The sequence below is a fragment of the Papio anubis genome, chromosome 7 (genome assembly GCF_008728515.1).
Source record: "Papio anubis isolate 15944 chromosome 7, Panubis1.0, whole genome shotgun sequence".
Taxonomy (NCBI): Eukaryota; Metazoa; Chordata; class Mammalia; order Primates; family Cercopithecidae; genus Papio; species Papio anubis.
Window position 1 is genome coordinate 4,341,572 of NC_044982.1, and position 27,392 is coordinate 4,368,963.

Genomic DNA, 27,392 nt, shown 5'->3' on the forward strand with positions numbered 1-27,392 from the left:
GGTACAGTGGCTCCCAATTCCTGCACCTTACATTTCACCAGAACCAAATCAAATCCCAGTTTTTCTAGGATCACTTCATTGTTACTCTATTCAACATGCATGGAGAAATTTAAGGACATAAAAACTTCTAGCAGCATGGTTAGGAGTAAATTTTATTTTGGGCCTTAAAAAACGCAACAAAAAACTGCATGAGAACTCAAAAATGAATATCATCAAGTAAAAACAGTATTGCTTTGCAATGGTGAGGTATGAACAGTTATAGCACCATTAAAAATAAACGTTACTGCAATGACAAAACACATTAAAAACCTTCACTCCTGTATTAAAAAGTTGCACTGTGGCCGGGCATGGTGGCTCACGCCTGTAATCCCAGCACTTTGGGAGGCCGAGGAGGGTGGATCACTTTAGGTCTGGAGTTCGAGACCAGCCTGGCCAACATGGTGAAACCCTGTCTCTACTAAAAATACAAAAATTAGCTGGGCGTGGTAGCGCACAACTGTAATCTCAGTTGCTCTGGAGGCTGAGGCAGGAGAATCACTTGAACCCGGGAGGCAGTGGTTGCATGCAGTGAGCCAAGATCGTGTTATTGCATTCCAGCCTGGGCAACAAAGTCAGACTCCGTCTCAAAAAAAAAAAAAAAAAAAAAGGTGCACTGAGACTACCCTAAGTAGACACGTGGATGTAACTTACAGATAATATGCTGTGCCAATTTACTTCAGTCCTCCTCTGGGAGCCTAATTAAACATTACTGTTACACACTGGCAATGGTGGACTGAGCACACCAGTTTAAGCAACCGCAGACCAAAAAAAGGACCTTGGATCCACCTACTTTGTGGTAAGGGTTTCTCACTTGCCTTACCCACTGGTTTTCTCTGTCAATCATGTACTTGACACCAGGGAAAATGTGTGCTTCTCTGCGGGCGCCGTGTCTCAGCAATATCAGGGGGAGTGGCAGGCAGACATCAATGTCTGTGGGCAGCAACAGCAGCGGTGCTGGCCTTCACTTCCCATCGGTGTCTACTGTGGGCGCCAGCCACTGGCAGAGGCTTACACCCATGCTCTCTAAGCCTCAACATGACTTTGCAAGATACGTTTTTTGTGTGAATAGGTAATACATTAATAATTCACATGAAAGTATACAGTAGAAAGCCTCACTCACATTCTTCTCCTCCATTCCAGCCCCTCTGTCCTGAGTCACTGTACTAGCTTCTCATCTCTCTCTCCAGAGTGTCTTTGTGTGTGTACAAGGCAACTATGAATACGCATTTATCCACTCTTTTTCATACCAAAGGAAGCATACTATGCACTGTCTCACCTCTGCTTTCTCATTCTCATTCCATTTTTTTTTTTTTTTGAGACAGGGTCTCGCTCTGTCACCGAGGCTGGAATGCAGGGGTGCAATCACAGCTCACTGCAGCCTTGACCTCCCAGGCTGAAGCAATCCTCCCACCTTGGCCTCCTGAGTAGCTGGTGCTACAGGTGAGTGTCACCACACCCGGCTGATTAAAAATATTTCCTTTTTTTTGTAAATACAGGGTGTTGCTATGTTGTCCAGGCTGGTCGCAAACTCCGGGCTTCGGGAGCAAAGCAATCCTCCTGCCTTGGCTTCTCAAAGTGCTGGGATTAAGGGCATGAGCCACCATGCCCAGCCTCCTAGTGTATTTGTACATCAGTCTGTATGCACACAAAGACAGCACACTCACTCTTCTCCAAGGCTGCAGAGTATTCCACTGTTTGATCAACTGTGGTTTACTGTGGAAGTGCCCCCTGATGGACATCTATGTAGCAATGAATGCCCTTGCACACACGCACTTCTCACATGTGTGAGTAATGCACCTACAGGATAAACTCCCAGTGGAGTAACTGAGCCAAAAGATCCATACATTTATGATTTTTACAGATGTTAGCAAATTGCCTCGCATGGAAAATGGAAAATGCCATCGTGCCTATCTCCCTACAGGAAGGTAGGGATTGTTGCCATGTTATCCATGAGAAAATAGAAACTTACACAGGTCAAGAAACTTGGCCGAAGTCCCATCCACCCACCCATCCACCAACCATCCATCCATCCATCCAGTATTGAGTGCATACCATATGCCAGGCACTGATACAACATAAATTAAAACAGGCATCTTTCCCTCATGAAATTGAGGCTCAAGTGGGAAGAGAAGACAAGTGGAATGTATGTGATCTGATGATGATAAGTGCTGTGGAGAAAAACCAACCAGGGAGAGAAGAGAAAGTGCTGGGGAGGAGGGGACTTTAGTGATTTCAATGTTGAATAGGACGGCCAAGAAAGGCCTCTTCCTCTGCTGGTGGTGGACAACTGAGCAAGACAGAAGGACAGAAAGCAAATATCAGGCTGAGAAGATGTTTGGGGAGGTGTACCCCCCCAGAGAACAACTTCAAGGGCTCCGAGGTGGAGAGACACAGCAGAAGCAGTGCCAAGGGAACAGATGGGCCCATCAGACCCCAGCGCGAGCATGCTGTCTCCCGCTCCACAGACACACATCACCTGGCTCCGAAGACCAGCCGGCAGGGCCACTCGCAAGCGTTCTCACGAACAGGGCACCAGCCTGTCTCAGACCCCAGGCCAGCGTGGGAAGCACAGTCATTGAACTTACATGACTCTGGCTTATTTGGATTGGGTTTAACAAAAGAAGAAGAGAACAGAATGCATTTTTCTCCTGTTTTTCAAATTAAGAAAAAGAAATACCTAGAACATTTAATTAATATGAGAATAAAAATTATGCAGTCCAGTTTCTGCACTATAAGGTATATTTTTCAGAAAAAAGTCTAGTTAAAAAAAAAAATCTTAGTCAGTGCTCAATGTTAAGTAATGGAATTCCCCGTTGAGCTTGAATTCTCCAATGTCAATGGGGCCTTGATCTGGATGAGGATGTTGAAAAATACCCAAGGCAGAACTCTCGTCCCTCTGGAGGGATGGGGTTTCGGGAGTGGGCAGGGAGGTAGGAGTGGCAGGAGCACCAGGGGCCATGCTCCAAGGAAAAGCCCAGCCAATGCAGCAGGCCAAGGGGGTGGGGTCCCAGGCCACGTGTGGCATCTGTCCCGGCTGCAGCACATGAGCAGGGAGGGGGATTTGGTCTGGAGTTGTGAGCTGGGACTCAGGCTGTGGCTGTGAAGTCTGAAGCTAAAGGGCTTTGGCTGGGACCCTGACGCTTGCACTGCCCAGTCCTGCAGCACTGGTCTCAAGTGGAATGTGCTGTCAGTGTAAACATACACAGGGTTCTAAAAATGTGGTATGAAAAAAAGAATGTCAATGATCTCATTTATAGTTTTTATACTGGTCATACGCTGAAATAATATTTTGGATATATAGATATAATAAAATATTTTCTTAAAATTAATTTCACCTCGTTTTACTTTTTTAATGTGATAATTAGAAAATTTAAACTTGCACACGTGGCTGGCACTGTATTTCTACTGAAGATGCTGCTGCAGACAGTGGAGGCACAGACAGTTTCTAGAAAGGGAAGTGGCAGAATAACATGAAATCCCCCAGCAGTAGGTGCAGAATGCAAGGTGGGCTGGGGGTGATGAGGAGGCTATGACAGTTAGGAGGCTATGACAACTGCCCATGCCATGGGCAAAGAGGTCTTAAACTTGACCAGGGGCAGTGTGGCAGAATGTGGCTGGGGGGAGGGCAAGATGGAAAGCGGGGGTGTGTAAAGACCTCTGGGTTTTGCCCAGTGTGCAGCTAGAAAGGTCTGCAGCTAATAAATATGACCACAAATGTCACAGAAATTGGCTGCGAAGAGTAACATCCTCAGATCTCCAAGGAGGATAACTTTAGCCCAGGTCAAGGCTGCAGTGAGTTATGATCACACCACTATACTCCAGCCTGGGTGACAGAACGAGACCCTGTCTCTGAAATAAATAAATAAATAAATATATATATATATATATATATATATCTCCAAGGAAGCAGGTGCAGCGGAGGAAGAGCATGTGAAACTCTGGGAAAAACCTCCATACAGGCCAGGCGCGGTGGCTCACACCTGTAATCCCAGTACTTTGGGAAGCCAGGGCGGGGGCGGATCACGAGGTCAGGAGATCGAGACCATCCTGGCTAACACGGTAAAACCCCGTCTCTACTAAAAACACAAAAAATCAGCTGGGCGTGGTGGCGGGCACCTGTAGTCCCAGCTACTTGGGAGATTGAGGCAGGAGAATGGCAGGAACCCGGGAGGCGGAGGTTTGCAGTGAGCCGAGATAGCGCCACTGCACTCCAGCCTGGGTGACAGAGTGAGACTCCATCTCAAAAACAAACAAACAGACAGACAGACAGACAAACAAACAAAAACACACCTCTGTGCAGGGCACAGGACAAAAACTAGGAAAGCAGAAGGAAAATCCAAGCAAACAACCCACAAGTGCCACGAGGAGAGCAGGCAGAAGAGGAAGGAGCTGCCATAGGGGCCAGAGCCTCAAAGGACAGGCCTCTGAGACTGGAGGAAGCTGAGCCCAAGAGGGATGGAGTGTGCAGGGAGGGGGTGGTCCTTAGGAGAGAGCACAGGGAAGCAGGGTTGGGCAGAGAAGGTGCTGAGAGCAAAGGGACACCATAGGGGAGGAGGGTGCAGGGCAGGTGCCTGGTGGAGGAAGGTGAGATCCAGGAGAGGGGGACAGGGGAGGGACCTGCTCCCTGGGCCGGAAAGGAGGAGCTGGGGAACAGAGACAGGCAGAGGCAGGAAGGCTCTGGTGGGAAGCAGTGGAGAGCAGCAGTCCCAGTCGCAGCCCCTCCAGGGCAGGGGTACGCTGAGTGATGGGCAGGGCAGGTGCTCAGCGAGGAGAGGGAGGGAAGGCAGGGGAAGTAACAGAGGTGCTGGCAAAGCAGCTGGCCTGGCCACAGGGCTCTCCAATAGTGTCCAACTCCAAAACGCTCCAAGGCCCATTCTTAATAACCACTTTCATAAAAACAAAAAACCCAAAATGCAAATAAACCTTAAAAGCAAAACAAAATATGGACACATTTCTGTGTACATCAAGACACCTGCTCTGGGCCAGTGCTCTGTGGAGATACAGGCTCCATGTCTCCACCAAACGCTCAGCTTGGCCCTCCCCATACTTCCAGCTCTGCAAGGCAAACAGACCGCGCCACTTCAGAAATGAATACAAAGAAAAATCACACGAACAACGAAAACACTACCATCCCAAATGCCATCAACAGACAAGATTTTCTAAACACACTGGACTAGTTAAAATGAAACAAGAATAAAAATAAGTCTATAACCACATCAAAGTGTCATTTTGTGAAAGCAACTCACACTGACGCTTTCTAAGGCACTTCTTTTTCTTTTTCATTACTATCAATATGATAAGCAAAAAACAAAAATTAGTTTGGGGGTGAGTGGATCTGCATTTCAAAATGCAGATATAAATTTATAACAAAAATACTGAGACAATTCAAAAACCACAGCAGCTGCTAGAAAAGCCGTAATGCAACCACAAGCAAAAATGGCAACTAGAGGCTCTGATTATGTAAAGGCATTTGAAGAGGGCTCAGGAAGTATTAGGAAAGGGTATTTCAAAGCCACGTTAAGAGGGGATCGGATGTCATTTTATCTCTGTTCAAGCTTTAAGGAGTAGATCATTACGGGCTCATTTCCTTCCTTCGATTAGAAAAGCAACAGAAACAAAACTAACAAACTGTGCAGACCATTCCTTTGTATAAGAATAGACAGAACACTGCTCAGCTTTACCCCACGCCTGGGAGGCACCTGCAGCTGGCAGGATGGGCCACCCAGCCTGGGCTGGCAGCAGTGTCCCTCCACACCCCAGGAGTCAGGGCCATCTCCTCTTCAGCATCCCTTCAGTAAGACTGGATCTAAATGCCACAAGGAGACGTGAGGCCTACCCAGTGTGTCTGCCTCAGCCTCACAGCCTGCGAGAGGAGAAGGGCAACAGCAGAGGGTATCGTGTCAGTAACGAAAGAAGCCAAATGCCAAGTTCTTTAACATTTTATATTTCAGCCAACAATTAACACATACCTGAAAATCCTTTAAAGTTACTATTCTGTGAATACACTCCAAAATCAGGATTTTTACAAAGACAACAAGGTTGCATTCATCACCATATAGGAACTGTCCCTTTGTAATTCTTCCTCCCCAAATATATAACCACTAGTTACAAAAAGCAAACTTCAGAACAGGGCAGAGTGAACACAACACACACAAACACACACACACACACTCCACCAAAAAATTAAAAAAGTAAACTCCTCATCCCTCTGGGGTGCTTCACCACAGCGGGCTGAATGTGACTGGTGACTCTCCTCCGCGGGCAGCTCTGATGGCGACGACACACTCCACGATCTGGGAGCTTGTCAGATGAACCGTGCGCCAAGATACTTTCAATAATGGCCCATTAGACATTTTCAAGGGCATCATACGTACAGAATGCTACAAACAGAAACCCAAAATCTACTCTGGAAGACTGGGGAAAGCAGAGACTCCAGGGAGCTGGGGATGATTTCCTGAGAGGGGCAAGAAAGGACTGGGCATTCAACTTTCTTTCGGTCTTGAACAGATGCACCAGCAAGGACCTCCAGTGTGACAGGGGACAGGCCCAGGGAGCGGGAAGAGGGCAGGGCCTGCCCATGCTCACTGGGCTGACCTGATCAGCGGCCAGATGTGGAGGTGGAAGGCGTGAGCCCTATGGTGTCCCCTCATTGAAAACAATCATAGACTGTGAAAGTCAACAGTGAGCATCACGGTTTAGAGGTGATGCTTTCCTACCTTCTTTGTACTTCTCTATTTCCCAATTTTTCTATCAACAAGCACTTTAAATGCACACAATTTTTAATTGATGGGGAAAATCACCTTTTAAAATATACTTGTTCCCAGATGGGAATTTTTCATCTATGTTCATCTCAGGTGGATTTCTGAAATTTATAATTCCATTCCATTCATCTGTCCATCCCAACATTTATTATATTTTCATGTACCAGGCACCAGAAAGGAGGCAAAGGCCAGAGTAACTGATGCTGGGGATTTGCTGTGTGCAGGTGTGTGCACATGTGGTAACAGGTGGGTCTGAGAGGTGTTCTGGTGAGGAAGACTGAAAGGCCACATTGCTGTCATTGTGACCAGCGGGCCAACCCTCGGCCTCACACATGTTGAGTCTCTGCCTGGGTTGCCATGCTCCTACCATCTTGTCCTAGAAAATTAATTATTTATCTTTCAAAACTGTTGGTATCTCACCTCCCACAGAAGCCTTTCCTTCCAACACCGATCCTCCCGGCAAAGGAAGCCTCTGAGTTTCTCTCAACCTCCACGTTGCTGAGCACGCACCAAGGCTGGCTCTTCAGGCCCTTCACAAACACCCTGCCTGAACTCACTCATGAGCCTCATCACAGACCTCTCAGGTGGGTGCTGTTCCCACCCATTTTCCAACCCAGGCGGAGAGGTGAGACCCTCATCATCCTGCAAGCAGAAAGTGGCAGAGCTGGTGTCTGAGCCCTCAGCATTCTGGGCTGTGAAGTTGTAAATGTCGTAGTAGTTAACCGTGTGTTAAGTGCCCCTTTGAAAACAGTAGCTGAGATGGCCAGAATCTTGGAGTATAATCAGGCCTCAGTCCCAGGCCGCCTTTGTTCTCGTCATCATCTCTCCGAAGACTCTTTCATCTAATCTCAAGGACGTGATTACTATTTCTATGCTGACAAATGCCAAATTGTGACCCCTAGTTTAGTGCTCCAGATCCATACATCCCACTATCTACAGGTCTCTCAAACTTAGCAAGTACAGACCAGAACCTCTGATCTTCCCCTCCATTCCCTGACAACTGCTCCTTTCCCAGTCTTACCCAACACAGCAAGAGACACCCAGAAACCTGATGTATTAATACATCTCTCCAATTCAGTCTCCAAAAAGCAGCCAGGGTACCTTTCAAAAACACCAATCTGCCTGCCTTGTGCACCTGCTCCCTTCTAAGGAATCCCATACTTCAGGCTAAGAAACAAATCTGGATCAGGCCCTAAGTGATGTGGCCCTCCACTCTCACGCCCTTACTTCATGCCACCTTCCCCAGGTAAACTGTCCTTCTTTCAGTTTCCTTGGTCTCAAGGGCCCTCATCAGCTATTCCTTTTGCAGGAATGCTCCATCTCCAGATCCTTACCTGGTTGGCCTTCTTCTCACATGAGGCTCAGCTTAAAACACACCACTTCCTGCGAGATGTCCTCTGCCTCCCAGTTTAAAGTAGACCTCTGTGTTGGCCAGGCGTGGTGGCTCATGCCTATAATTCCAGCACTTTGGGAAGCTGAGGTGGGTGGATCACTTGAAGCCAGGAGTTCCAGACCAGCCTGGCCAACATGGTGAAATCCCGTCTCTACTAAAAATACAAAAATTAGTCAGGCGTGGTGGCCTGTAATCCCAGCTACTTGGGTGGGTGAGGCACAAGAATAGCTTGAACCCAGGAGGTGAAGGCTGCAGTGAGCCAAGATTGCGCCACTGCACTCCAGCCTGGGTGACAGAGTAAGACTCTGTCTCATAAATAAATAAAGTAGACCCCTGTGATTCTCTCCCTTTCTCAGGCCTGCTCTCTTGCCTCTGACATCACAGAGTGTCACCATCTGTGGTCACCAGTGTGTCTGGGTGGTGCTATCACCTCTCTTCCCTCCTGAGGGGCCACAGGAAGGCAGGTTTTGCTGCCACCGCAGACCCAGTGCTGGGCATGTGGCAGGAAGTCAGGTCCTGAATGAATGAAACAATGGCCACAACTCCAGTTCAAGCCCTCAGCTCTCACCTGGACAGTTACTAGAGCCTCCTCACTGGTCTTGCTACCTTCATCCTGTCTGTCTTCATTCCAATCCGCCTTCCACAAGTGCTGACAAGAGTTCTAAAAACACAGTTGATCCTGTCACTCCCTTGATTAAAAGGCCAAAGGTTCCCCCACATCCTCCAGTCTCAGCTCCAAATTTCTTCACGTGACATGAAAGGGCTTTTATAGTACAAGCTGCTTCCAACTGATCTTTCCAGCTTCGAACGCTGCCACTCCAAGTCCCACACTGTGATGTGGCCAAGCTGTTCCTGGACGTTCGTTCACATGCCCAGTTGTTCCTCCAGCCCTGAAGGCCTTCCTTACCCTCCTCTAACCACTATGTACCCTTTAAGACCCAGATCAAATGTCACTTTCTGAAAGCATTTCTTGGAACTCCCCCAGTGAACTTAACATTTTTAAAAACTTTATGTTATGTGATGCATACTGAAGAATTCCTGCGGCAGCTACCCCTTGGTGTTTTGTTCATATCGCTATGCTGACACACGTCCAGTACCCTCTGTCCATCCTTACTAAACTGTGAGCTCCCAGAAGGGCAAGAGCTCATCTGGCAACCATGCATGGTAGGGCCTGTAACCAATAAGAGTTTCTGGATTAATTCTGGTTCCAACTCTGTCATCAACTTGCGACCTGATCTGGACAATTCACTTACATGCTCTTTGACTATTTCCTCATCTGTAAAATGGGAATAACTGCCCACCCTCCCCAAAGAGGCCACAGGTAAAAGTGCCTTGAAACCTGTAAATCTCACACCACAGCAAAGCACGACACACACGATGACTACTCCACCACCATTCCTGGCACTCTCTAAGGAACAAACCTCCAGTGACCCTTGCTCTTAGACATTCTGACCAAAATCTGATAAAAATGTAGCCACACGGCCAGAGAATTTCCTTACTATGAAGGGCAATCAATTTCAGCCTCAAGCTGTAAATGCCAAGCTGGCATTAAACCACACACAGTCCTAGCATTCTAAATAGCAATTTTTCAAATAAAATGTAAAATGAGTATGAGATAACTCATGCTTAAATCATGAAGAATGAGGAGCTGCCTTCCAGCCTGCAACTCCCAGTCATCAGGGCAGGGATAGTTCTGGCTGACGCAGCCTGGGTGCTCCCAGAGCCCTGAGACTCTGGGGACGTGTGGTCTCCAACTCCCTGCCCTCCCCCTGCCACGACACACAAAACTTTCTTGTTCTCTAAGCGGCGTTCTGTACCATCCTCGGCCAGGGCTGCCTCCGGGTCTTGTTTACTAACAGCCCTGTACATGGCTCCAATCCCTGCCCCCTCAATCACACTCTCCCTTACCTCAACAATAAAAACCCACAATGATTCCAAATTCACAATTTCTGCTAACAGTGCACAGGAGGCCAATTTTGTGTGCTGCTCCCGCAACCCAGCACCAAAAAAATAATCATCCAGCTACTCAGAAATCACTTCCTCAGATGATACTAACAAAACATCTAGGTAAATAAAATATTTTCTGCTTCACTTTTTTTTAATGCAAAATGGGATTAAATACTTTTCCTCTACAGTGTGTCAGTCCAGATGGCAAGTTTTATTTCCAGTCAACTCAGAGGAAACTAGAAGAGACGGCATGGTTCCTAAGATCGTATCAAACCCACTGGCGAGGTCAGACAGGAGCACCCTGGGTGGACGCTGATTTGCATGGATAGCAAGCACCACGACTGCAGAAGAATCCAAATTTTAACTGCCATTTATTTGTCAATTTGAATTTTCTTCCCCAAACAAAATTATTTCTTAAAAACCACATTCTATAATGTGTTTTTGTTCCAAGTTAATGATGTTCAAACCATGCAACAATGCAAAATGGAGGGGGTCCTACATAGCCTGACCCTTGCACCTCAGCGGCAAGGTCCCAAGTAGAGACTGGAACCCAGGGTTTCTAACTCAGCAAGCCTACCTTATCTTTCCCACTTGGTAGAAAAGTCATACTGAAACAGAGGAGGAAGAACATTAAATATGAAATAGCAATACTTGAGGCTGAAAGATGCTCCAACAGCTTTAAAAAATATAATCTACTTGGCAATTTCTATATGCCACATTTAACAGCCCTGACATGTTCCTGAACAGACAGCTCAGATATCTCAGGCTCTTTCCAGAATGAAATTGAAGATACTAGAAACCCCAGTACATACTATAACACTGGCAAAAGCTATGTCATGTGACCAAACTTTAAGTGCCAGAATTTCTAACTATGTCGAAGGTGAGTTTACAGCAACTATTTTCAAGAGCAAGTGAAGTACTCCTTAGCCAAATAACTGTCAAACACACATACAGAAGCTTTAGCTACAATTTAAGCAGCCTAAGGAAATGTCATCAAGTTCTTTGATCTGCATGAAATGTTCTGGTGATGTAAACCAACTTTGGAATTCTATATTTTCTTATTTAAATTATAAATACCGAGTTACAGTACTGTCCCTATCTCCATTATAGAAGAGTTTTAAAACAACTGTTATAGACACCTGAGCATGCTCCACAAAAATGCACAAAACAGTTACCCCAAGGAAGAACAGGTAAGGTCAACAAATTTATCCACCACATTTAAACTTGGGCATACTAGGTAGGAGGGCTGGGCGAATAAAAACTGGGCTTAGCCTGAAGTGCAAAATAAGGCCCACTAACCTCGGTGAGAATGTATCAACTCTTAAAGGGATTCTTAACAGCTAAGACAGGGTGCTACTTACTTCCTCATTAAAAAGTTTGCTAGTTTCTTTTTTGATTGGGTCTATAAGCTGGACTTGGCCTGCGGAAAAGCCCACTAGGAGAGAGACACTTTCTGCTGTGGCTGTTAGGTGGTTGAAGTCATGACAAGTAGGCTGTGTTCCTTTGTATATCCTTTTATCTATTGGTTTACTCAAGTCAGCAGCCTGGAGGAGAAAGAGAAAAATACATACAGTAAACAGCACATTGAGATGAGAAATCTAAGTTATGCTATTTTATACTCCATTATGATGTTTAATCTTAAAAACGAAGTTATTTAAAATATTTTTTCAGTTGTGACAACATTCATCTAACATTTTATAAAAGCACTTTCACATAGCTTAGCCAATTCGATATTATTAGACTATCTATAATATGTTTATAACTGTTACTTTCACAACTTATTCTCCTTCAAGTACATGTAACAAAGACTCCTGGACTTCAGCAGGAAATATCCTTGAGATACTAAATTCAGTATTTTCAAAATGCATTTCAAGCAGTGTCTAACAGAGTGACCACATAAAAAGCTCAGCTTTCAATGTATCTACAGCACCTAAATGCCCACTGGCCAGTTACCTGCAGCCCAGTGGTTCTCAAAGTGTAGTCCCCAAACCAGAAGCAGCAGCAGCAGCACGTGGGAACTTAGAAATGCAAAAATCTCAAACCTCACCCCAGACTAAATGAATCAGAAACTATGGGAGTAGGGCCAGCAAGCCTTAGTTTAAAGAGCCTTCCAAGTGATTCTGATGCCCACTCAAGTCTAAGACCCACTGCTGGAGCCCACTCTGTACAGGTGGCTCCCTTCCTGGGTCAAAATCCCTCTTCTGGATTAGGTTTCAGGGAACATTCACTTATTGAGGCCATAAGCAAAGAGCTTTACATGCATTGTCCTTAATCCTAACAGTAATGCTCCAGAGTGGACAATATCTTACCCATTTTACAGATGAGAAAACAAGTTTAGGGAAGTTAAATAACTTGACCAACGTCACCATACCTACCTAGTAAGTGGCAGGACTGGATTTGGAACCCAGATCTGTTTGGCCATTAAGGGGATGGGGAGAGAGAGTCAAGAGCAAATGATTTCTCACTTGGGTGAACAGTGATTTTTCAATGTGCCCTCCCCACTTTCAAGAAGGATTCTTTTCTTCATGAGAAGTGTCCTGTGGCATCCCAATCTGCTGGGCTTTTATCGGTGAAATAAGGGAAACCCACCCCCTCCCACTCTTATCTGGAAATCTCCGGTGGAGACAACTAACCCTGAAGCAGAACTCGTCCCTCAAGACACCCAGTTCACCCTGTGTGGCCCTCTGGGGCTCCCGGCTCTAGTTCTCTACTGACTGCCCCTCAGGTTCTGAAGATTTCTTTCTTCCAAAGAGGCCTGTGACATTGAACCAAGTATTCTAATGTTTGACTTTCCAATAACAAATATAAATACTGAATAGAAAGAGGACCTCAAAATTACAGGCGTCTTTGAGCAAACTCAAAACCTTGCACATGTGGAAGTCTGGACCTGAGTGGTAACAAGTAGCTCTGGGAGCCCCAGGGCAAAGGAATGAGGGTGCATGCCATGCGGACACTCTCCCAGCCTCACCTCAGTTAAAACGGAGATGAGAATCTCTGTTCTACCAACCTCATGGGATTGTCTGGAGGATGAAATAAGAGAATATATACATGAAAGAGCCTTGAAAAGTGTAATACAAAGCACGATACAAAACAAAAGGGAGTCCTGACTTTGGAGCGAGGAGAAAAGGGGCCAGCGGAGGGGAGCCGCTGCTGTGCAGCAAGGCGGGCTGAAGGCAGCTCTGCCGAGTGCCGCGAGAGTGAGCAGCGGGGCCCAGGACCATGGCCACGGACAGGCCGTCTGAGGAAGGCAGCTTCTGAGCAGGCTCGGATGGCAGGAAAAGAGAAACCTGGCCTGAGAGAACACCACACGCCATCCACCTCAGAATGAGGAAGACACCCACCAAAAAAAAAAAAAACAAAAAACCAACAAATATAAAATAAGATATAACTGGCAGCTAGAGAACAAAAATCCAATTTGAAATACAAACAATTAAGTTACACATAATTACTGTATCAGTATATTCAACTCTTGAGACTTATTTTTTTTTTTTTAGTTTGCTTAGGAAAAATAAAAAATCAGCTAGGTGTGGCGGTGCACGCCTGTGGTCCTAGTTATTCAGGAGGCTGAGGTGGGAAGACTGCTTGAGCCCAGGAGTTCAAGGTGACAGTTAATTAGGATTGCACCACTGCACTCCGGGCTAGATGACACAGCAAGACAAAACGACAACAACTACCACTTAGGGAACTTTCCCCTAAAAGAATATACCTAAAATTACGCACTGAAATACACAGATCAAGTCAAAGGCCAGACAGAAATTAACAAAGAAAACAGTCTAATATAAATTAAAGAATAGGTCATGTTTCTCAGAAACAACAGAGGAAGTAAAAGCACCTATTTTTCTAAGTACTGCCACCAGTTTAGGGTTAGACTCAGGGACCCCCTCACAACTACATTGGCTTCAGTTATTGGTATGTTTTTACATCCCTGCCTCCCAATATGGAATTTTACTGAAAAGATGGAAGCATTTTAAATGAGAAGATATTATGTTTACTCTTAAATCAGGTAAAATGGGCCAGGCATGGTGGCTCATGCCTGTAATCCCAGCACTTTGGGAAGTTGAGGAGGGAGGATCACCTGAGGTCAGGAGTTCAAGACCAGCCTGACCAATATGATGAAACCCCATCTCTATTAAAAATACAAAAATTAGCCGGGTGTGGTGGCAGGCGCCTGTAATCCCAGCTACTTGGAAGGCTGAGACAGGAGAATCGCTTGACCCTGGGGGGCGGATGTTGCAGTGAGCCGAGATCACACCACTGCACTCCAGCCTGGGTAACAGAGCCAGACTCCGTCTCAAAAAAAAAAAAAAAGTAAAAAATCAGGTAAATATTCTAAAACTACCCTGTTTATTCTACTAATTTGCTTAACAAACTTTCTTCCTAGGTCACTGCTCTTGAAGTGTACCAGTCCAGGACTAGTTTATTAGTCTGCAGTCAAACGCACTGCCTGTAGTACAGAAATTGAGAATAAGAGTTTAGAAACTTTTATGGCAACTGACAAATTTTACATCTGTTGAATCTAATGATAAAAAGTTAGAGTTTGTATTCTGCATGTTTCTTTCAGTTTCTTTTCCTATTAATTCTTTTTATTTTTACAAAAGTATCAATCCACATAGACTAAAATTTTTTTAAAGTTGGTCTGTCAACACTAGTGTGAGTGGCACTGTCCAGAAGACACAAAAGTTGACCTGGCTGGCCCCAAGGAACACTTAGAATCTCTCTCACCTAAGGTCACTCCTCCCTCCCCAATCCCTCTCCAGTGGCACTGACCAAACTGGAACAGCAGAAGTCCAGCCAGGCAATATGTCACCTTTACCAAGTAAGAACTACCAAGAAGTCTGAAGTGACTGCTAGGTTATGTGCCCATAAAAAAAAAAAATTATATTTCTGAAAAATCTATGGACTCCACTCTTGGGCCTGAGCTTTTTGGAGCCCCACCTCAGATAGAGAAAGGCCAGGTCTCCCAGTGCCTGCCTTCATGTCCAAGCACAACCATCTCCCACTCACCGGTCCTCTTTCCATTCATCGCTGAGTTCTAACTCAATTTCCATTGATATGTGACCATCGTATTTCCTCCTCCTCTGGGAGCCGGGGGATGGGGTGTCGGGGCCAACATGCACTCTGAGCTCACACACCTTTTTAGGAGCAGAAGTAACCACCCGAGCCAGCTATTCCTCTTCCCATGGGGTCATCAACCCCTGGCAGATGGCTTCCCAGGCAGGGGCGGTCTGGTAGAGAGAGAAAGAGCCCAGACCAGGCAAGCCTAAGTTCAAATCCTGCCTTCCCTCTTGGTAGCCAAGTGGCCTTGGGCAAAGTGCAAGTTTCCTCTCACTAAGCCTAGGAGATGAAAGGCCCCTCCCCTGCACGGCAATGGTGAGGCCTGCAGACAACAGAAAGCACACAGCACACAGAAGTATTTGGGTAGCTACCATTATTCATTCATTCCAGCTACATCTTATCTCTAATCAAAATGTCTCCTAATTTCTTTTTCCTTTTTTTTTTTTTTTTTTTTTTGAGATAGAGTCTTGCTGTGTTGCCAAGGCTGGAGTGCATTGGCATGACTTCAGCTCACCGCAACCTCCACTTTCAGGGTTCAAGCAATTCTTGTGCCTCAACCTCCTCAGCAGCTGGGATTACAGGCATGCACCAACATGCCCAGCTAATTTTTGTATTTTCAGTAGAGACAGGGTTTCACCATGTTGGCCATGCTGGTCTCGGTCTCCTGACCTCAAGTGATCCGCCCGCCTCAGCCTCCCAAAGTGCTGGGATTACAGGTGTGAGCCACTGGGCCTGGCCTGTGGCCTCCTAATTTCTATCAAGTCAAAGTAGGAAAAAGTACCTAGCACCCCTGCCCTCCAGGGTTCACCCCCATCCTCCCCAACAGCAATATCACCTTCTGTCTAGTCAATACTTTCTTTTTTTTTTTTTTAGAACAGAATTCCATTCTTGTTGCCCAGGCTGGAGTGCAATGGTGTGGTCTCGACTCACTGTAACCTCTGCCTCCGGGTTCAAGTGTCTCCTGCCGTGGCCTCCTGAGTAGCTGGGATTAAAGGAGTCTGCCACCACACCTGGCTAATTTTTTGTTTTGTTGTTGTTGTTGTTTGGTATTTTTAGTAGAAACGGGGTTTCACCATGTTGGCCAGGCTGGTCTCAAACTCCTGACCTCAGGTGATCCAACTGCCTTGTCCTCCCAAAGTGCTGGGATTACAAGCGTGAGCCACCACGTTTGGCCTAGTCAACACTTTCTATGTGCCAGGCCTGCACCAGGAACTTTACACTCATCATCCAATCCAGTCCTAGTCACCCCTCAAAGCTGGTACTAATGTTTCCACATTACACTGATGAGGGACCTGGAAGGAAGTTCCGGGTCATGAGGTTGTGCTCTTATCAGCTCTACACAATCTTGCCTCTCCACCCTTCACTGGCCCTCCACACAACTCATGAGCACTGACTGGCCTGAGCATACATCCCCTCTTTCTTGGCTTCATTAAGTCACCCTCTTGGTAGGGACAGTCTCCTCTGCCTGCCTCCCCAGGAATCTTGACCGTCAGTTCAAGTCCCACCACCCACAGCAAGGATTTTCCCAACAATTCTCAAGTACTTAATTCGTTCCACAACATTTAATATTTAATCACTTACATGACTTCAGAATTGTTTTATGTCTGTTATAATCAATTCAAATAACAAAAACTCTTTTAAGGAGAACTTTATTAAACAGTTACCACTGTATAGTTCCACAAAATTAGTTTTTTTCAGCTTTCTGACAGACTCTACAGACTTTGGGATTTCAAAAAATGGTTTCCATCCTAACTATTACCAATTAACTAAGTTCTTCAACATAAGTTTTTTTCCACTCAGATTCTGACAGATAAATATGAATTTATAGAAGAACCGATTTATTAAATATTCTTATCCATTTTAAGAATCGGGTATTTGGTCTCCAGCCCCAGCTGAGTATCCAGCCTGCCACAGATGCTAAGTATTTGTAGCATATATTAAACCACAACTGTTTCTTTTTTCTATGGAAAGTTTAAATTTTATCATTATGCTCACGAGTATGCATAAGGAGTTACTGATTACAAATAATTTGACAGTCTCATCATACTTACTAAGTTCTCAACTTAATAGAAAAACTGTAAGTGACAGTTTTAAAATTCCTGCTAAAGAAACAACTAGTTATCAAAGCCTTGATCAGTAAGTAGACATTTTTAAATGTAATACTTCTCTTTTCCTTCGACTTTTTCTTCTTCTTCATTACTATCATTATTATTGAGACAAGGTCTCGCTCTATTACGCTAGGGTGCAATGGTGAGATCTCAGTTCACTGCGACCTCTGCCTCCTGGGTTCAAGTGATTCTCCTGCCTCAGCCTCCCGAGTAGCTGGGATTACAGGTACGTGCCACCACGCCCAGCTAATTTTTGTATTTTTTGTAGAGACGGGGTTTCACCATGTTAACCAGGCTGGTCTCGAACTGACATCAAGTGATCCGCCTGCCTTGGCCTCCCAAAGTGGTGGGATTACAGGCGTGAGCCATCACACCTGGCCTTCCTTAGACTTTTCATTCTTAAAATATCTGGAATTTTTTTTTTTTTTTTTTTGGTAAACATGGTCTTGCTGTGTTGCCCAGACTGGAGTACAGTGATGCAAATACAGCTCACTGCAGCCTCAACCTCCTGGGCTCAATTGATCCTCCTGCCTCAGCCTCTCAAGTAGCTGGGACACAGGTGTGTGCCACCATGCCTAACTAATTTTTCTGGAATACTACTACTGAAATTCAGAGTCAGCTGGGTTAGTTCAGCAAGGCACTAATGAGCCTACAGGTCCTTGAGGAATTTCTGTCCAGTACCACAAAGGGTCTGCAAAAGAAACCCTCCAGTTCCAGCTCATGCCTTCACCACAGCCCTGCCTGCTCACTCTTCCCTTGGGAATGCTGCTGAGTGGACAGAAATGTGGAGGAAGGACTTGAACCTGCGAGGGGCTATTCCGCCAAAGGCAAAGAGCTTGCAGCCTGGTTCCCACCAACTTAGTGGGCCTCAGTAGGGCTTTGGGAAGCCTGTGGCATCACGGGCAACAGCCACATCACATCACATGGGCCTGGTAAAGTTTTACTTGATAAAACTCTTGAGTGCCTAGAAGCATCTGAGGTGGTATGAAAAATATCTCAGAGCTCTTTTGAAAAATGTGTGTCAAATTATAATCTTAGATATAATTTTAAATGAATCAGGTGGAGACAGTGTAGGTAATAAAGGTAGTTTTATTTTCCCTAAATTTCACATCCCCACCTGAGAATCACCTAAGAGAGAACTGGTCTTGCAGAGTCTTGCCAGAAAAGTAAAAGATCCTTTTACTGGCATAGCTAATAGCTACCAAATGCCTAATGCAGGCAGACCAGAAACTCACCTGGCCTACACCCAAAGCACTCTCTACCTCTCTACCTCCTCAGTCCACTCCTCCCATCCTTAAGCCCCACCCCAACCAGCCTTATACTTGGCACTCTGTTGGGTCCCCAGCCTGGCACCCCTGCCCAAAGGACAGCTTCAGGGCCCTCATCCACCCTGGGTTCCCCCGGCCTAGATCAGCCTCTCTAGCTCTGCGCCAGTCTCCTTCCACCCATTTCTAATCCCATGCAATCTGCCTACACTTTGCAGATGCATCTTCGGGAAGCCTTAGGTCACTCCCCGACTCCACCATTGCCACAGCTCTGCAGGGCCTACAGCTTAGCACTCACAGGCTGCCCAATGTGGCCTTATCACCCCCGTCCCTCCACACACATTACCCCAAAGAACCCTGGCTGCTGCTGCCTGTGCTTCTGACACCTCGCCTTTCCTGCCATTCCTTCTTTCACCCAGAAAACATTCCCTACCCTCATATTCACAAAAGCAGACATGTCATGTCCCCCTGGCCCCCCTAGCCTATGTGACATTCTTCCAGTCCCCTTCACTGATGCCTAGCACTATGTGCCACACTTATTAGCTGCAATATGTTAACTATATTCCATATATTGTGAAAGTCCAGCTCCTTTTAAAAACAAGAAAGAAGCCAGGAGGCTGCTGAGTCACTGACAGCCTGAATGAATTAATCTAAACTAGCTGGAGCAGTCTGAGCAGCATCAAAGGTTGCCATAAGCCATTTTGAAAATCAGAAGAGAACGACTGTAGTGCTACCATTCCTCTTGACCACATCTCAGACAACCAAAACAGGGACCAAAAGTGACCAAGAAATTACTTCCAACAGCCACAAAGGATCACCCACTAGAAAAGAAGTGGAACAACTAGGGGCCTATCTTAAAACTTCAGATCCAAAATAAACCACATAGGAAAGACTGTTCCACGGGTTTTTTTGGTGCAACTTTTTTTTTTTTTTTTTTGAGACAGAGTCTCATTTTGTTGCCCAGGCTGGAGTGCAGTGGCGCCATCATGGCTCACCGCAAGCTCCGCCTCCAGGGTTGACGCCATTCTCCTGCCTCGGCCTCCCTAGTAGCTGGGACTACAGGCACCTGCCACCACACCTGGCTAATTTTTGTATTTTTAGTAGAGAGGGGGTTTCACCGTGTTAGCCAGGATGGTCTCAATCTCCTGACCTCGTGATCCGCCTGCCTCGGCCTCCCAAAGTGCTGGGATTACAGGTGTGAGCCACCGTGCCCGGCCCTTGGTGGAACTTTTAACCTAGTCAGGCTTGGAGCTGCTAGTGCCTGTTAGGGATTGATTAGTCCACACTCCAGGGCCTGGGGCTGGACCACATCTGCTTGTCATCCTGGTGAAACCTGGGTGGGGGGTCGGGGGAAGACACTGAAGATGAAGAGAGACCTTGGCCACTCAGAGCTGATACTCACCTTTTGAACAAAGTTCAACTATTTAACCAAAATTTTCTTCAACATAATGGGAAATAACTGGGTGGATCTAATGGCAAAAATACCACACAGTGATTTTCAAACATCTTCAACTGCCCACACTTCAGTGTAGGCGAACAGTTTAATGTTCAAGTAACAATCAGCTGCAGAGTACCACACAGATGCCAATTCCACAGTCCCACCGCTGCCCTTGAAGGGGTAACAAAACCAGGTTTATCTTATGGAAACACCCACACAATCCATGCTCCTCCTGATCTCTTCAATTCAATAGTTACAACCAAAATATCTGAACAGTTGGCATTAACAATATGTAAAGAGCTTAACACTTGTTTAAAATATATGTATGTCAGAAACGTAAGAAGTCAGTTAGGCCTGGGTCACCTATGCCCACAGGTAAAACAAACTGTACAATTTCAAGTGTTTCATTTCAAAAAGGACAAGAATTTATCTGTTATTCACCTCCCTGTCTCCAACATCTAATAGAGGGCCTGGCACACAGAAGGTTATCATTGAATATCTGTCACAGAAAGGAAACAATTCTGAAAATGGAGGGAAAGAATAGTAAAGTGATAGAAACCAAGAGACCTACAGCCAAATGTATATAAAAGCAAACATACAATCTTTTTTTTTTTTTTTTTTTTTTGAGACGGAGTCTCGTTCTGTCACCCAGGCTGGAGTGCAGTGGCGCAATCTTGATAATTATTTTGCTGACCAAAATGCTAACAATAAATGCCTTCTTGGATGTCCATCCATGAAAGCAAATAGTCTCCATCAGTAAATACTAGTACATCACTACAGTTTACAAAGCACCTCCATGCATCAGTTTTTTGAAACCTCGCTACAAACCTATGCAGTAGGTACAACTGTCACCCCCATTTTATAAACAAGAAAACAGAATCAGCCACCCAGAGGAACCTACTGGTAGAGTCTGGCCATCAAAATTCCAGCCCATGCACCTTCTACTGCACCGCCTTCTACTGCTGGGGTGTTGCAGCAGACATGTGAGGTGGCATCTAGTTCTACAGTTCTATCACTGTGTGACTCCATGTTCCTAGGCTTGTTGAAGTGGGACTCAAATATTCCATCCTCTCTCAGTGTGGCCCAGATTCCAGATCTACTTCTTCTTTTCAATCATTTGCCTCGCAGCATTATTTTATTAAAGTGAAATAATATAAGTCCCAGGAGAATCCCTGGCACTTAAAAGGCACTCAGAAAACATTAGTTTCCTTCTGAATACATAAGGACTTGCTACTTATCATACAGGCTTTGAAAATTCTCATCATTCATTAATACCTTCAAAGAAATAGACATAAGGAAAACAGAAATGTTTCTTTCTGACCTAAATTTCCTGGAGAAGGACACCAGCAGTGGAAGCCCGCTTTCAGCAGGTTTTCCTTTCAATATAATCTTTCAAAACAAAACAGTAGCTTCTCTTTCTTAGTTTCCATTCCTCCTTCATTCTCAAACATACTAGTACAGCCCACACTCGCTTGGCATTCCAAACCAATCCCCTTCACTAAAGACCAACCGTTGGTGTGTTGTCTCTAGCGCGCTTCTGATGGGCTCTGACCTGGAATGAGCCCTGGCCACCCACGTTCAAGGGGCTGTGTTTAGCCACAGCAAGGCTTTGGGAGGTGGCACAGAGAACTAGACAGAGGGGAGGTAGGTAGGACAACGAGTCAAACGTCAGCAAATAGCAAGATGTAAGACGTGTGGAACATCACCTTCATGTCATCCCAAAATGAAAAGAGACACACAGTTACAAAGTATGTAACATGCGTTAAGTAAAAATTTCACAAGGACAATCTCTGGAATTGCTTGCTGCTCATCAGACAGCTTCTCCCAGGGGCCAGCAAAAGCCCCTCCTTTGGAGCTCTGCACTGGGTGGGGAGAGGGTGGCCACCAGCGGAAAGCAGGAACAAGCATAGGGCGGACATTCTGTGGCAGCATCTTCCCTGGCCTAGCACCCTCAATCAAGCATCTGCTGAAATAACAAGCTTTTGTTGTTCTCACATGTCACTTTTTCCTAAGGCAGCCTATCATTTAGAAACTGCCAGCTATTAAAATCTACTTCTCTTCCTTCACAGTAGCTTCTTAAAGATGAACTTAAAAATGGCTACACTGCAACATCTTTACCAGCTCTTCATTCTCTGATGCTGTACTCCACGTAAGCTTAGATCTCCTATCGTGAGGCAAGTCACCACAAATGGCTGTTGTGAAGCTTCCTTAGGCTAATGAAATACTGATTTCTTCATTAAAGAAAAGCTATGAATAAACATCAAGCTAAATTCAATTTGCACACATCCTAACACTAGATCTCATCACATTAAAATGCTGACATATTCAAATGACCTATTTTTATTGAACCCTTCTGTTAAATATGCATAGGAATACGCATTCCCATTCCAAAGGGAATACCAGTATCTCACACTAACGAAAAGGCAAGATGCATTCATTTCTGCAAAAGATGATTTCAAATTCTTAGAACAAAAATTTTTAAACAGTGACAGGAGGGAGAATTCTATGCCTTTCTGAAAGTGTTGAGACAACACTGGTAAATTAAAGAGCATTACAGAGCAGAGAGTAATTCCTACGTGCTGCCTAACTACTATACTGTTGTTGTTCTAACCTTTGGACCATCCATGGGCTCATTATATTCAGCAGAGCACATAAGTGATTTTAAATTTCTAATTCAACTTGCTGAGTAACATAAGCAATAATCGGTAGAAGAGCTCCCATCCTAAGTGAAAAAGGCCCTAAGCCCCCAGTTGTGCAGAGGGCCTACAAACTTCCATTTCCTCATCCTACAGAGAAACCGAGGCCCAGGAAGAGGTGGTGATCTGCCCAAAATTCACAATGCTTACGACTTCACCTTTGACCATATCTAGCTGTTACTCCCTTTTCAATCACCCAACTTCAGCTAGAACAATAAGCTACTGAATCTGTAATGTATAAAATTTCAATAAACGACACATGTACCAGTAATTTTACATCAAACGACAGCATTTTGGACATAGTGCACTATTGTGTTTCAAACAGGAAGCAAAAGAGTTAGAGTGAGAGAACATTTATCTTAAACATTAATGAAGATCAGCTACAAAAACAAGTGGCCAAAATGCTTGACTTGGCTTCTGTAATTCAAATAATCTCTGATCCAACCAGGCATCAGCTGAAGAATACAGCCTCAAATCAGTTCGGGTAACAGAGAGCTGATCTAAATACTAGTGTGAGGAAAAGCTTTGATCTCGCCTTCATCGGAAGTTCAACAGCATTCGTTCATCACTGCAACTACTCACTTGGCATTTGTGCTGTGGTCATTCATCATATATGTCTAATATCCTCAAATAACCTAAAAATATGTTTAGGCCATAACTTTTTTTCTTCTTTTTTCTTTTTCTTTCAGACGGAGTCTCACTCTGTCGCCCAGGCTGGAGTGCAGTGGCGCCATCTCAGCTCCCTGCAACCTCCACCTCCCAGGCTCAAGTGATTATCCTGCCTCAGCCTCCCAAGTAGCCAGGATTACAGGTATGCACCACCACACTTTGCTAATTTTTATATTTTTAGTAGAGACAGGGTTTCACCATGTTGCCCAGACCGGTCTTGAATTCCTAACCTCAAGTGATCTGACCACTTTGGCCTCCCAAAGTGCTGGGATTACAGGCATGAGCCATTGCACCCGGCCTGTTTATTTTTTAAAGGGCCAGGCATGGCGGCTCATGCCTGTAATCCCAGCACTTTAGGGGGTCAAAGCAGGAGGATAAATTGAGTCCAGAAGTTCAAGACCAGCCTGGGCAACATAGTGAGAACTTGTCTCTACAAAAAAATTTTTTAAATGAAAGAAAAAAAAGTTAGATTTTTTTAAACTAGATTAAATACAAGAAAAAGACCTTCGTAAGTCAAGAAATCAACCACAAAGAATACTTACACATCTGTCAAGGAACAGCCTGTGTTCAAATACAAACTTCTTTCACTATGTTTTCAAGGCCAGCATGGAAAACATAAGACCCAAACTCTTAAAAAAAGAATACAGGATGCCAGGGACAGTGGCTTGTGCCTGTAATCCTCCCACTTTGGGAGGCCGAGTTGGGAGGATTGATTGAAGGCAGGAGTTTGAGACCAGCCTGGCCGACATAGCAAAAAAGATAAAAATTTCTATTAAAAAAGTTTTTTTAAATACAGAAGAAAAGACATGATGTTTGGGATTTGCTTTAATATAATCCAATGGGGATAAGATAATACATGAAATGAAACTTACCATACGTCATTAACTGTTGAAGCTGGGAGACAGGTATATGAAAGTTCATTATACTATTTTCTCTACTTCTGTATAAACTGGGAAATTTCTATAACTAAAATTTCTATAGCTAAATTTCTACACTAAAAGTACAGGCCAGCCACAGTGGCTCACGCCTGTAATCCCAGCGCTTTGGGAGGCCAAGGTGGGGTGGATCACTTGAGTCCAGGAGTTCGAAACCAGCCTGGGCAACATGGTAAAATGTCTCTATTAAAATATATATACATAATATATATGGAATTTTAAAAAGTCTAATTCTGTTTGGGCCATATATTTATTTACATGTACATATTTGCAAAGAAAACAGTTTGAAAAGATATTCACCAAAATATCAAAAGTGCCTACTTTTAAAAGAGTGGGTAATATTTACATAATATTTTCTGCCTTTTTGTCAATAATCATATATTGCTTACATAATTTTTTAATAGAAAAAAATAACCAAAAAAAACTACTAAAACTATTTCAAAATTATTCTAGTAGTTTAAAAGCATGTCATGGCCTGGTATTAGGGTCACAGAAAAATCTGTGACTTGATAAACAGTAAAATTTACAATAAAAGGAAGCTTACTGTAACACTGAGCAAATGCATGAATGGGAATGATAGATCATCAACAGGTGATAATATATTTCAAACAAGTCAAATCATAAAGTTTCACACCAATTAAGACTATAGGAGTCTATTACTCATCTTTCTGTGGCATCAGTGACATCACTCAATGAGAGAAGAAAGGCCAGGAAAATTACTTAAAGAAGCCAACCATTCAGGCAACAGAGGAGGAAGCCATGGCTAGTTCTTTTGTTTTATTCTTCAAATAGCATTCAGCGTTAGAACAGCTCACTGTGTGCTCTTAATTTGCTACAGTGGCAAATAAAGATAGCTTTCCCCAGAGTCCTCTTTGGGAAATCCAATCTGTTCCAAGTTTAGCTCCCTATTTTTTCTCTAATGTATATTTATAATATGAATCCACATCTTTTTCATAGGAACTGAACTGAGAATTTATCACCAATTTTACAGTCTTCTAAAGATTCTAGGAAAACTGAATCCTACACTACTCTTAATCCAGAAGGAAACAGCTAAAAGGGTTACACAGTGAAATTTGTTTTCAAGTATTCAGTAATATTTTTAGCATTTAGAAGTTAAAATATTGAGACCTGAAATAAAAATATTACGCTGAAAGGGAAAGGAGGTGTATTCGTCATCTCAGTCAGGGACAGTGCTGTATTTAAAATGTAGGTTAGCAGGCCAATCCACTTAGAACTGAATAGGAAGTTCCACACTGAAGGCTAAAATCAACCATAATCCAAAAGTTAACACTTGTCAACAATTCCACATGTGCTAGACTATGCTCTATGCTAAGTTTACCACTCATGATCTTGTATAATGCACTGCAATCTCATATGATGTAATATATGGAATTAAAATTTTGCAACTACTAGCTAAAAGTTAAATATAAAGCTATTACCAAAGAAGTAGACTACAGAAGCAACTCATTTCCCAGTGTGAACAATTCTGTAATATAATTATAATATACAAAAATCTTATATGAATGTAGGTAATCTAAGTCTTACATCAGGGGATCAGAGAATAGACAAAGCTGGAGTGGCACTTTAAAAAGTCACCTAAGGTGAATGGTCATTAAAAAAAAAAAAAAAGTCACACTTGCTCTCAAGATGCTGCAACTCAGACCAAAGAAGTAAACTGCCTAAAATCATACAACCAATTAACACAGCAGCTCAACTCGGAGCTCTGGTCTCATTCACTGTAAGTGCACCATGCCCAGGAAACTAGGAAAAGCACTAAGGTAACCTAACCCAAAGCCCTCATTTCTCAGTCGTCTTCTCCTCTCACCTGTGGTCTTCTTGCTTCCACATCAGACAGTAACTACCAGACAGAACCTGAAACTATTCTATTATTTATAACACACTGCGATGAACTACAGAAGACTTTCCCAAACTCATTAAATTTAGGATAAACCAAATGACACTCCTTTGGTTACAGTTCGTAAGTTACGTTCTGAATGCTGCCAGCCTTCTTCAGGAGACAGCAGCTGTACAGGAAGACATGAGCTGTTTGCCTCTTGATAATTCAAAGTTCTCAAGCTGAATGTGTACTGATGAACTAATGCCAAAGCCCACATTCACAGCTCTTTCCAAATCTTTTGGCCACCTTCAGGAAAATCATCCCTTTGCCGTGCAGTCAAATACTCATCAATAAAACTCTGGTCAGCAAGGATGTATGCAAAATTCTGTATGCAAAGACAAGGATGGCAGAAACAGGCAGCAATTTTAAACTAGGGTACATAGATATGGAAAGCTAAGAAATGCAGGCCAGCCCCTCAGCTTGCTAGTACACATGGTTATGACAAAGGGTAAAGCTCCAAATACCAGCAGGTCTCATAGACAGCAGCTGTGGCTACAAACCAAAAGGGAATCTCTCAAGTGACATAGAAAGATCTGATCTCTCCTCCGTGTAGTGTACTACAACTAGATTTATTTTTAAATATGAAGAGACCCAAAATAACATAACGTCCCCACTTTTCTTGTTGCCCACAGCAAGCCCGAGTATTTGCCCTGCTCTCACAAAATTCTTACAAAATTCTTGACCCCAAGCAGTAATCCAAGCTACTCCGGAGGCTAAGTCGGGAGGATCCCTTGAACCCAGGAGTTGCAATAAATAGTACACTATTTTAAAAGTGTAAAGTGATATGTTATATAGAGAAAGCTCTGGTTGAAAACGTGCAAGGCACTCTAAAGAGTGGTTAAAAGCAGAGACTCTGGAGCCAGGATGCCTTCAGATTCTGTCCTGTGAGCCTGAACAAGCTATTTGCTTTTATGTACCAATACTTCCACAAAATGGGAAAATGGGGATAATAAAATAGTGACCCTGCTATAGGCAGTGTTCGAGGATTAAAGGAGTTAAAATATGTAAAGTGATCAGAATCATACCTGGAACAAAGTAACTGCTATGTAAATACTGGCTGTTACTATAATTATTATTGTTGTTGCTTTGTTTTTGAGACAGAGTCTTGCTCTGTTGCCCAGGATGGAGTGCAGTGGTGCAATCTCAGCTGACTGAAACCTCCGCCTCCTAGGTTCAAGTGATTCTCCTG

At 44.2% G+C, this 27,392-nt stretch overlaps 1 protein-coding gene across 35 annotated transcripts in view; it reads right to left on the bottom strand.

The window, feature by feature from the left end:
- The window catches only part of WDR20 (WD repeat domain 20), an 88,273-nt gene that overhangs the window by 17,394 nt on the left and 43,487 nt on the right, over positions 1–27,392 (bottom strand). For 11 of the 35 annotated variants that reach the window (XR_002523563.2, XR_002523564.2, XM_009212275.2 and 8 more), the window contains exons 2-3: positions 11,502–11,684; positions 8,762–8,854 (exon numbers count right to left, since the gene is read on the bottom strand). The exons of 5 other annotated variants lie outside the window; for them this stretch is intronic. Coding sequence is in view for 13 of the 30 variants with exons in the window: in XM_009212275.2 (XP_009210539.2) it covers positions 8,762–8,854; positions 11,502–11,684 (276 nt within the window). In the remaining 17 variants the exon portion in view is untranslated. 19 more of the 35 variants (XM_009212282.1, XM_003902287.3, XM_031667808.1 and 16 more) reach the window with 7 other exon arrangements.